Source organism: Lycorma delicatula, chromosome 1 (genome assembly GCF_047948215.1).
Source record: "Lycorma delicatula isolate Av1 chromosome 1, ASM4794821v1, whole genome shotgun sequence".
NCBI lineage: Eukaryota > Metazoa > Arthropoda > Insecta > Hemiptera > Fulgoridae > Lycorma > Lycorma delicatula.
In genome coordinates, this window is record NC_134455.1 from 331,047,308 (window position 1) to 331,060,170 (window position 12,863).

Sequence of the window (12,863 nt, forward strand, 5' to 3'; positions counted from 1 at the left end):
TTGGATTTTGTATGGAGATCTAAAAGTAATAGCTCTTTTGTTAGGCATAGTTAATAAATACAAAATGATGAACATTACCATCAAGATAGTTCATTGTTTGAAACTGTTACAAAGTCTTAGTATTAATATACTAGCTAATTATTGTTGGTCTTTAATTCCAGATGTATATGAGGCTACCTACAAAAGGAGAGCATCTGTTAAGTTTTAATGTAAGTGTATGACATCCAATAACATTAGTTATATTAATTTTTTACTTTTAATGTGTCATTTCTATTTAAATGAGGGTGATAGAAAAATATTATTTGTAGGTCTGTAATCAATGCAGAGAAAAGTATCACACTTAGAAAGAAACATTAAAAAAATGATATTTATATCTTTGTTATTTATTATAATTATTTTTCCTGTTAATCTGAGCAACAGATTCACTAATTATTTTATTATTTACCTATACTTTTATAATTGAGAAATTCTGTAATCAATAAAATTTTGATTTTTCAAAAGAATACAGAATAAAAATTATTTTTTATTCACCACTGATCTCTATAATGCTATTCACTCTTTTTTTAAATTCTACCATAATTTTTTCTCTCCGTGAAGGTGATATTTAACCTATTGTAGATAGCGTAGAGTGGTCTATTTGCTAATCAAGTGAAATTCGTCATATACTTGTGATTAGATAAATTTAAATTGTACTTCCAAACGCCTCATGAAATTTAAAAATATTATGATTTTGGTTTTTTAGTTACGAACAATTCATTTAGTACTTAAAATCTTAACAACAGCTGTGCTAACTGCAGATGCTTTGCTTCAGTATCACGCGGCGTGTGCCGCATGCAAAAGTTGTTTATTCATTGGTCGATTGTCTTCCCTTCAGCAGATTTTCCATTTTTAAAAGGTAGCTGTTGCTTTTCTACTATATTTTGTGTTTGCATTGGTTGTTCTGTTGTGTTTTTCTATTAAGTTTGTGCTTATTACTTAAATAATTAAATGCATTTTAACCTAATTTGTGATATTAGAATAGTTAATCAAACAAACCTAAACTTTAAAATAATACTAAGTTGTTAATTCTTTATGAAGCTGTAAAGCAAGTATTCCTCTTTACTAACATCGTAAGTAATCCATTACCGTTTCGACAGCACTGCCATGTGTAAGAGAATTTTCAGTGCTTAAATCGTTATTCTCCTATAACAGAGTTTCTACATTACTGTGTACACTTTGTGATCCCTAGTTGGTCGACAATATGTATCTATTCTTAGTTGTTTTTTTAAGAGCAGTTACTATTGACAGTCGTATGAATCATTTTTGTTATTTCCTAGTTGTGTAATATAACTTTTTAGTTTTAGTACTTTTCTTTTAGTTTAATGACGAATAATAGAGGAAATGTGTTACAGAAACTTTTACAGCAGTTTGAGAAGCCCTCTTGATCCAATTAGGTTTAAGATCAGGTTATAAACGCGTGCGGTATACCATTAGATGGGATAAATTATAGCCACTTTAAATTGGCCATATCATCTGAAAAGATGATTAATAAAAATTTAGATGATAGGTTAGTTAACCCAATCTAGTAGGAACACATTTTGTAAAATATTGTAGCCTTGGCTAATAGGACCATACAAGTTATTAAAACTGGTTTTTAAATTCCACATTTTTTTTAATGGCTTACTTTAGTTTTAAATGTTTTTTTTATTGGCTTAGGTAAGAAGATTTGATGGAATTTTTGTTAATTATAACTACCTGATCCAAATTCCATATTTTATATTAGTAGAGGCCACTATAGAAAGTGAAGTGTGTTTATAGTTTTAAATTTTTTGTTTGATAATCACTATAAAAAGTTTGTCACTTGTAATGAACTGATATATTATTATTGTTTTATTTGATTATTTTATTGAGAGATTGATACATTTTCTGTTTCTTCCATTACTAATATACAAATTTGTTAATTATGTGGTTTTTATTAAGTATATGTTTATTATTATTTTGTATTTTTAGTTAAGATTCTGTTTTCTACTACTTTTTATTTCATTGATTATATAAAAAAAAGTGGTATGAATATCATGTATTTAATTTGTTATGGCTAGAAAACATTTTGCCGTATAAAATTGAAATGTTTGACAAAATTATGCTTCTGTTATATTCGGCCATTCTCACATTAACTCTGCTAAGCAGTTGTCTAGTATTTATCAGTATATTTTTGGTTTGCACCTTAGCATTTCCCCTGGTTCTTTCACAATAGTTTTAATGTGGGAAAGTGTTACGGAGTCAAAGTGCAAATGTAACACCCTCTCATGTATTAAAACTACCACCAAATCTTTTGCATGATTACAACTCTTCGTTTGATATTGTTATTTTAACAATATTATTAAGTAGTATAATTGATAATGGAGTTGTATTAACCTTATCAGCTCTACTATAAGAAAGCCGCATTTGATTTCATACTATAGTCATTTTGTTATTATGACTTCAGCATATGTTAAATTTATTTTGATAAGGAAAATCAGAAGGATGAAATCTTAGGTAAAAAAATCTGAAACATCTACTCAGAACAGCTGATCAAAAAGCGAACATGCCGACCATTTTGATTTGGTAGTAACCTATCATATTGTTGAATATTGAATTTTTATTAGTATTCAGGGCTCAGAATGCTATGGCCAAAATATCCATTATCAGTTGAGACAATGCTGTTATCATAAATCAAGGTTTTCAACTTTGTCTTCTTACATAATAATCACATAGATAATATTATATGTATAATGTGTCGATTTGTTGATAATCATAACAACAGCCAGTAGTGTGCCTACCTACCCTTTTGTCATATGAACTACATTAATAATTGGAAAAAAATGTTGGTTTGTTTAGAAATACAATAAACAGTAAAGTTGCTTCATATTTTGTAGTGATTAAACTGTCATTCAATGTTTAATTGATGACATTCAAGCAAAAAATTGAATGAATGTGTTTCTAACTTAAAATGAGGTGTCCTCACTCATGATTAGCCTAAATTTCAGTTAATGCCATGCTAATCCATAAAGTTTTTTGGCTCAAATAACTTTTTAACACATGCTTTACATTTATAAGTAATAATGGTGAAATGATCTGTTCTGAAAAGTTATAATTTTGTTCACGATAATCTGCTTATATTTTATCTGCCTTTTTTCTATCAATCATAAGTTTGGTTGATGGCATTCATTTTGAAAGGAATGCCTTTCTGTTCTGCATTGATGTTTTAACTTAATTACATCTTCATCCTCAGTTATTTGTTTTATATAAAGTTCATCAAGAAATCCTCTTGAGACTTTAATAAGCTATTCTACTCGTGAAAATAGTAGAAAAAGTTCATATAAACATATATACTAAAATGCTTTATTTGCCAGTTACGGCTAGTGAAAGATTTTGCATGGATTCCAGCTACTCCAGTGAAATGAGATCGTACTGAAATTTTTAGGACATTAATTAAGGGGCAAAATTAGTGATTTCTTATGGTTTTTGATCTCAAAAATTGAATAAAATAGGTCACAGAACCGTATCTGCACTAGTTTTTGAGAAAACGAGTGAAAACCAATAAATTGGGATAAAAACCCTGTTTTTTATGTTTGACATACAGTAACTTTGTAAAATAGGTAATAAATACATAAAACTATAAATAAAACTTGTAGAAAATTTAATCCTGAAGAAAATGGTGTAAGATAAGTTAAATAAAACAAAGAAAAGTTAGAAAAATTCAAATTTTATTTAGAAACAGTACACTAGATCAAAGTACTTAATATGTACCAGTTCATAATAAATGTTCAAAAATGAGCCTGCCATTTTCAACACATTTTCATACCTGTACTGCTTTGTTACTCTTTTTATTTATTCAATGCTATTTTTAAATTGCCTAGCCACATCCATAATGTGGACAATTAATTCTAATTATTCATGAGAATGTATTTTTGTTTAGTTGTTTAGTATACAATATTTTTCATCCGTCTGCAGATGCAAAAATCTAACAAAAACAATGCAAAATATAATCAGACTTTTAGTATAAGAAAAATCTGAGACAAGAACAGTAACTAGAAACTTGTGGTAAATTATGATGAGTTGTATGGGAATGATTAAATAAATGTGGGAAAGTGATGATCATGTTTAGTGAAGGAATACACAAAGAATGCTATTCTTTGATTCATATTTCTTCTTGTCAAAACAAAAATGTTTTGAACAGTGCTCACTAGTGACCAAAAAATTGGATTAAAAGATAAAAAAAGATCATTAAGATTAAGCTACATCTCAAAGAGACAATAAAAAATAATGGGAGTGGCCTGGGCATTTCTTGAACAGAACCAGTGATAAAGTTTTAATTCTTTCTTACTGGTGATGAAAAATGAAAATTTTCATAAAACTTGCATAAGTAAATGTCCATAAGGGGTAGGTATGAAGGGGAGGTGTGTCTTCCCCTATGGGATCAGGATAAGTAAATGTTTTGTCTAGATAGAGTGTAAGTTGCCTGCTTTTGATATCTTTCATAATTTGTCCAATCTATGTAATTTTTCTATTAAAATAACATACAGTACTGCTACAAGTATATATGTATGAGTTTTTTAATATATTAAAATTCCATCATTTATTTTTAATTCATTTTGGCTCGCCACTTTGTTTACAGTTTTTTTCTTAACCTCAACTTGCATTTCATCACAACTAAATTCTGATCGCTAACAATGTAAGTTGTTGCTGAATAGGTTTACAATCTATAATTTGGTTTAGAAACATTCCCCTATCCATTGTAAGCTATCTTAATGCTATTCAGTATCTCCTAGCTTCATCCATATGAACCTTATTCTTTTGTGATTTTTGAAAATAGTTATACAAAATTTTGAAATTTATAGTCCTCTTTAATATCTTTACCTAAGCCAAAATCTCTTACTTTCTCATGCCCCATATTTCATCACCATTTATTTTTTTATGTCACCTTTACTTATTCATCTATTTAAGGTGTTAGCACATAAAATTAGCTATTGCGCAGGCTGGGCTTTGAATCTTTTATTAAAATAACTCTCTCATTATACAGCATCTAATAACATGCTCCTTGTTCAGTATTCTTATTTATTATGCCCTTGAATTTCTGTTAATTTGATTTTGTATAAATGTCTTTTTCCATGAACAAGAATCCTCTTTATCTTTTTATATGCTCTTTTTTTGTTTAGCCTCTGGAACCACCATAAGGTATTACTTTAGAAGATGAATATATATATGAATGTGAATGAAATCTAGTCTTATACAGTCGCAGGTCGACCACTCCTGAGAAGTGTGGTTAATTGAAACCCAACCACCAAAGAACACCGGTATCCTCAATCTAGTATTCAAATCCGTATAAAAATACTAGGATTTGAACCTCAGAACTCTCGACTGAAATCGGCTGATTTACGATGACAAGTTAACCATTAGACCAGCCCAGTGGGCTTACTTATCTATTTATACTAACCTAATAGTTCTATACATCTTGCTCTAAATATAGTTTCTTGTTTTAAGTTATTTAGCCTATCACTATTATTTAAACTTCTAACACTAGACACACACCTGAAAAGTTATAGGTTTTATACTCTCTGGAAATCTCTTGCTATATAGTCCCTGACTAGAAATGTGATTGGATAACTATTTTTCAATAACTTCAGGTGTCCTGTTCATATTGACTTAAAGAAAAGGAATAAAATAAATGTTTATTGTGAAAATTTAGTTGTAGTTCAGAATTTGTATGAAATTCTTATGATACATCTGAATAATATCTTTTTTTATCTTTATTTAATAGTTTTTTTTTTGTTAGTTCAAAGTAGTGTTTTCCTATATGTTTATTTTTGAAGATTTTAAAAAAGATACTTGAAACTAATATATTAGTATGATTGTAAAACAATACAAATTTATACATGTTGACTGTTGGTTATCAGTCAGTGGCTGATCATTAAATGCTAAATAAAGTTGAATTATATTGAGAGTAAAATCAAATAAATTTGCCATTAAGTCTAGATAGGATTTTTTATTCTAATAGTTATGATTTATACATTTTTCCCTTTTTAATTCTGTTAATGACATTTGTTTTATTAGATAGCAAAGTGAGTAGCTTAACATATAAAAAGAATTTATCTGACGTTGATAACATGTTTTATCTAATCACATTTGATAAAACGTCTGTTAAATTTAAATATATTTAAAAACAGTGATATTTTTTTCATTAATTTGGTTTGTATTATATGTGTTAGGAATTCAAAGAGATTTTATTAGAAACTATTAAATGTTTAGAGTAGATTGTGTTAATACATTATTAGTTAAGTTTTTGTATAATCTAGTTTTTTCATCTAATGAGACCAGTAAACATTATCATTGTTATTAGGCATGTTGTTTTTATTGATGTTTTATATTTTTGTTGTATGAAACTATAAACTAAAGTACAAGTCTTAATTTATGTGTATGACAGTGTTTTCTTATTGATTATATTTTGATACACTACCCAAAATATTTTGGTGAGATTTTTATGAAACTTAATTAAGTTAATGGTACAGTGGTTTAGTTTGTTGTTACTGAATCGGTGTTTTTAAAAACTAGTTGACTTTTTTATTAGAATTTTTAAGGTAGTGGTCTGTATTTAAAACAGCCTTAAGATATTTGGTGTTTTCCTTAAATTTCATTGTTGAAGTGCAATGTTATCTTTGGTCCTACGTTAGATGATTAACATTCCTTATGACATAACAGTTCTGTTACATTGGAAATTGCTCAGAGCTAATACTCTGGGATTTGAAGAGCATGAAGAGAAATGCCAATTAATGTAGCAGTTAGTATTCTGTTAATTGAATAGCCAGTCTTGGATTTTTTTTATAACAAGGATCTAGCATTTAATTTTTTTTTTTTTGTTTCATCTGTTAAGCTTATTCATGGATTAAACCAAAAGAAAAACAGTCAATAAACATTTTGCAGCAGGAAAATATTTTTTTGCTATCCTATAGAAGTTGATAGTTTTATTTTGTTTAGTACTTCAATGTTATCTAGAACATACTTTTTCACTGTTTGATTTCTTTTGTATCCTGAATTTTAAATGTTGCTTATGAAATTTTATACATTTATTGAAAACCTTGTGGCAGCTTTGTGCTTAATAGTATATGGTAAAAGCAGTAGGTAAACAGTTGTCACAGGTGCTATAATTTGTTTGAAAGAATCTGCAGGCAAAAATTAAACAATGTTATATTTTCCATATTTACATTATTCTTCTCTGCTATTAATGCAACAAATTTTTGTGTGCAGTTTTAATTTTGAATTTTATTTTTAGTTATCTACTTTTTAATGCAATATGCAATTGTTGTAGGCTGTAATTAATAAAAGAAACCTCTTGCTTTTTAAAATTAAATTTAGTTTTATTATTATGATTAACATAAACTTTTCATTTTTAAGTTATGATGCACACTTATAATACAGTGCGTTAAAAAGTTGCTATGCATCCTTGTATTTTTATTTCATTATTTTATAGAAACAGATATTGCAATTACTTTAATAGTTTGTAAAAGGTGTTGAAATGATCTCCTCCAACATCACTACAACACTTCACATGTTTCAAATTTGTTTTCAAACACTAACCAGCTGGTATACTGGAATGTCTCATACGTACACTATCATTGCGGTTTTTAGTTTGTCAGTTGTGAATGGTCTGTTGCAATATACTACTTGTTTCGCTGCCCCCCATTAAAAGTAATCTGGAGGAGTCAGATCAGGTGATTGTGCAGGCCACAAACTTCTCAAAATGTTTTATTGGCTAAAGATATTTTGTAAGAGAGTCATTGACCTTGTTTGCTGTGTGCGCTGAGACGCCATCTTGTTGGAACCAACCATGACTGATTTCTACTTCTGTTAACTGACTAATGAAGTTTGTTAAAACACCACAACAGTAGTCACTATTAACTGTATTTTCAAAAAAGATTCTACCAACAAGTGCATTCTAACTCACATTGACCCAGATTCAAAATTTTCGACCCAGAATTTTCACTCCATGTAAAGATTGTTTGTATAATTCATGGGGGTTAATTGTTGACCACAGATACATATTTTGTGAATTAATATACCCTCCCAGATGAAACCATGCTTGTTTAAAAATTTTGTCAGTAAAATGTTTAAACCATTCACAATAATATGTAGTGCGGTGAGGAACAGGAGCATTTGAAAACTTCTCAGAAAACTTGTGCTTCACTAAATCAGTATATTTGTCACTTTCACAAAACATATGTTTAATGAGAAAAATGAATTCCTCTACCAAAAGAACCATTATGTTTCTCGCAACTATTGATTCCAATAAAAGAAACAACACGAAACAAAACGAAGCACGTTCACAATTCAACAACTGATGTAGGAATGTCTTGGTTTATTACTGAGCAACACCCAACAAACCCACAGGGCAACCAACCTAACTGTGAAAGAACAGAATACACAATTCTAAAGGATACTGCACAGCAATGTTGCAAATACACCGTACTTTAAAATAAAGAAAATCTTTACTTGGCAAAAAAAAAATATGTAGATCATTTTTATTTATTCTTTTTTTTCAGTTTTTCTGCACGTGCCAATAAGTTGATAAATTCAGAAGATATGAAGTTTACATATCCAGTCGCAAGACGTGATGAACAAGTTATTGATAGCTATCATGGTGTTGAGGTAAAAAGTGTTACATGTTTGTTGGACTAGTTTTTAATTTATTTTCTATATAGATTTGCCAATTATAAATAGTCTGATACATTTTTTGTACACTGATAGCTTTGAGGCCTGTTTGTAATTTGTCTTATAGTTTTTTAAATTCAAAGCGAGTAGCAAAGTGTGATTAATGTAACTGAAATTTGTGCGTATACTAACAGACTGTTAAATAAAAGTCTGTTTTTACTGATAATTTTTTGTTCTGTGGTATAAGTATTCTTATAAAAACACACTTTAATTGCAAAATAATAAAATTTATTCAATATTGTACATTCGTCATGCAAGTGTATTTTTAATTTTCTTGCTTTGATTAAAAGTTAAAGTTCACTGAAATAAAAAGGTGTCAAACTTTGAAATTTTACAAATGAGTTCAGATTTTATTGAAATTTTGGTATTGTTTTTCTAAATGTAATTACTGTGTGAAAATTGAAAGATGAAGCCATATACCTCATCAGTGAGAAGTCATAAAAATTAGATTCATGGTTTCATTTAAACAATATTCTTTTCTTAATTAATGACATTAACTTCAATAAAAAATGGTCAGTATTCTTTTCAACTGTAAATAAAAAAAAATTATTTTATTATCTTTTATATATATATATATATAAAATCATTTTTTTTAATAAAATTATTATATATATGTATATATATATATATATATATATATATATATATATATTTTAATAATATTATATATTTTAATTTTGAATAAATGTTTTCTTTAAAAGGTTTCTAACAGTTTTCTTTGCATTAAGAAGATAACAATAGCTAAATAAAATGTTAGTGTTTTCAGTGATTTTTATGTGTAGCAGCTACTAATTAAATGAATTGAGAGTACAGACGCAGAATACAAGTAGGTTTGAAGAACTTACGCACTACTAGATATTGTGTGCATTACAGTATTGAATTCTGTAATGTTTTTTGTTTTGTTTTTACTAGCTTGTTTGGATTCTAATTTCAAAAGTGGTAATTCGTAATTTTGTAAAATTGTGAATAATATTGTATTAAAATTATTAGATATATCATATCATTGCATTATTGTTAAATGTATATTAATATTATTATTGTTGTTCAATTAGACTTGACAATAATCCTAAATATTCAAACTATATCATAATTATTTTTGCATTAAAATATTGGCATTAGTTGCAGTTAATATTATTATACTAGTGTATCACAAATTATTCCTGATTGTAAATTGGGTACATGATTTTGTCAATTAGAATAAAAGACATAGTTCACTTGGTTTTTGAACTGTGATATTTTATACTGTATAATGCTTATCTACAATTGCGTAGAACTTTATGGTTTCCTTTTTCATTTTTATGTGATTTTAATAGGTACTTAATGATAATTTTTAAAAAAGACTAAGATCTCATGATGAAACGTTTTGTTATGAATGTAAACTTATTACTATAAAAAAATGTATATTAAAATTATTATTTATAGACATAGATTTCAAATGGCCTATAACACTATGTTGTAGGCCACTTAATTTTTTTTTAATAACGCTATGTTTTATAGGTTACTATCAACACTATATTTCATCGTTACATCATGCGGTGTGTACATTCAAGGCCATCAGTAACTAGTACCTACACTAATGTTTGGAAAAAACTCAATGCCCATTATATTGCTTTTTTCATTTTTTTTATTAACCCCTAAAGTGTGCTGAATAATTTATGTTTACGTTGTTCAACAGTCACTTATAAATATTAATTATTTTTTAATCTAATATTGTTTTATTATTAGGCTGTTTTATTTATTCCTTAACATATTTTACAAATTCCTTTACAAAGGAATATAAATCAAAAGAATAATAATAATAATCTTTATTCCACAAAATAAACAGATTACGAATGAAAATAAAATTATTTACTGTTATAAATTCTTAATACATAAACTTAGACATACAATCAAACAATATAAAATAATAAAAGTAAACAATTATTACATAATCTTGTGGAACTAGGTACCCCCTATATCTATATCTATAGTAATAACTGTATTGGAGGTTACCATCCATTATTTTTCAATGAGCAAAATAATGAACTAACCATTTATTGAATAATGGTCAAGTGTGGATTTCTCAGTGGATATAATAAATAATTACACGATACAAGTCTTGCAGTACTAAAATTTCAACTAGTGACAAGATTATATATACATACATACAGAATAAATAAATCAGAACCATAAATACAATACAAGAATACAGTGATAAAATTGAAAATGAAATTAATACTAGATAAAAAATTGAAAGAACAATAATGATAACAAAAATAAAAGTAAATAAAAATTAATGAAAATATGAAAATTTTAGTCATCGATTCCACCCACAATCTCAGGGCAATCAGCTAAAAAAAACTCTCTACATCTTCAATTGACAACCAATCATAAATTGATAGTGAAAACCTTTTAGAGTCTTCTATGGATTTAAATTCCCTTGGTAAGTGATTAAATATTTTTGGACCTATGTATGAATAAAAACGTTTAAATAATAATTCAGTTCTTGGTCCAGGAGGAACTTCTCTATCCGCTTGCCACAAAGGCCTCGTAACCAAACTACCAAGGATCCTATCCTGTTTACAGCCTTCATAATATGTCATTAGTATTCTATAGAAATACATATGACACAGTAATAAGATCTTAAGGAATAATGGGAAGGATTCATGATAATTTTACTTAGCAGCTTTTCTCTACATCAGTTGCCTTTGTAACTTACTATTTTATATTTAATTTTATTTTTAAGTATTTATTTTTTGTGATTATATTTTTTTTTGCGAAAAAAAATTCAAAATTGATAGTGATAAGAATTAAATTAAAATCAATGTCTTTTTAGAATAAAATAAAAATTTTCTATTATGAAAAAAATTGTAATTTAAAAAATTAGAATTATGTGATGGCATACTATATAAAGTCTAAAAATCATTAATAAAATATTCATCCCAAAAAAGCACTAGAATAATTTTTTTAAAACTTAAGTTGTTGCTAAAAGTTCAACAATTTACTTCACCCAATTGCATAATTTCTTCTAAAAAAACAGTTTTAATAAAATATATGTGTGTGGCTCTTAAAGTTTATACATATAACTACAAAATTCTGGGTAGAAAAAAAGTTTTTTTTTAGTTTTTAACATGTTCACTGCCACTTCCTTCATTCATAATGTGACAACCCAGCCCCATGTGATTATTTGTAATAAACTTTTGTCAGGTTTTAAATATCTGATGTGAATTGTGTTATATGCTTTCAAGCACAAAAAATCAGTAGTTTATATTACATACTGAGATCATGTTATATGCTGGAGTATAGAGTTATAGATTATGTTTTTTTTTAATTGCATACAGAAATAAAATAAAACTTTCCTGAGCAAAGATATTTGTTATGAGTATATTTAAAATTATTCAACAGATTTATACAAATAGACCTGTAAAGGATCTCAAAATTTACAGACAAACCACTGTAAATTGTTTTCATAGTTATTAAAAATAATATTAACAGGTAAAAAAAAAATTTCTGAAATATTTTTCCTCAAGAAAATCTCATATACGATTGTGGTTCAATGCTAAAAGATTGATATATTATGTCATTCATATTGATTTCATTTATTACTATTTTAAAGAACTCTGCATTTGAATAAAAAAAGTATGATTGCTTGAGAAGTGGGGAAGGGCAAGAATTTTGTACTCAACTTAGTACTATTACCTCCAGCAGTTTTATTATTATTATTTTTTTTTAAGTTTTAGGGGCATTGACTACTGTGGTCATTAGCCTCTTTCACAACAAAAAAGAAAATCATACTATACCTTCCCAGTAATAAAACACTAGCGACATAGTCAATAGATTTGTCTCGTCATTAAAAATTATTTAAAACATTGACTCGTCAGAGGATTAAAACCCCAAAGAACACAAAATGGCAAAGGTGTAAATTGTCCTTGCCACTTAAAAACAAGAAACCATTTCTTTTGAAACGTTGTCAATCAATTTAAATTTTACATCTAGTAAAAACTCCCTTATAATAATCATTCCAAAATATGTTTAAACATCAATATATAATTATATATAACATGACACTTATATATCAATTAATATTTCACATCAGAATAGACATATCTAAAACATATTTAAAAAATATCTGTAAATTATCCATAGAAAAATAAAATCAA

The 12,863-nt window shown here is 27.3% G+C and overlaps 1 protein-coding gene across 1 annotated transcript in view; it reads left to right on the top strand.

The window, feature by feature from the left end:
* Positions 1-618: 618 nt before the first annotated feature.
* LOC142334254 (prolyl endopeptidase) overlaps positions 619-12,863 on the top strand; it is a 94,883-nt gene continuing 82,638 nt past the window's right edge. Inside the window, exons 1-2 of the mRNA XM_075382130.1 lie at positions 619-895; positions 8,556-8,661. Coding sequence (XP_075238245.1) covers positions 798-895; positions 8,556-8,661 — 204 coding nt within the window. The 5' untranslated portion in view covers positions 619-797. The remainder of the gene's footprint in view (positions 896-8,555; positions 8,662-12,863) is intronic.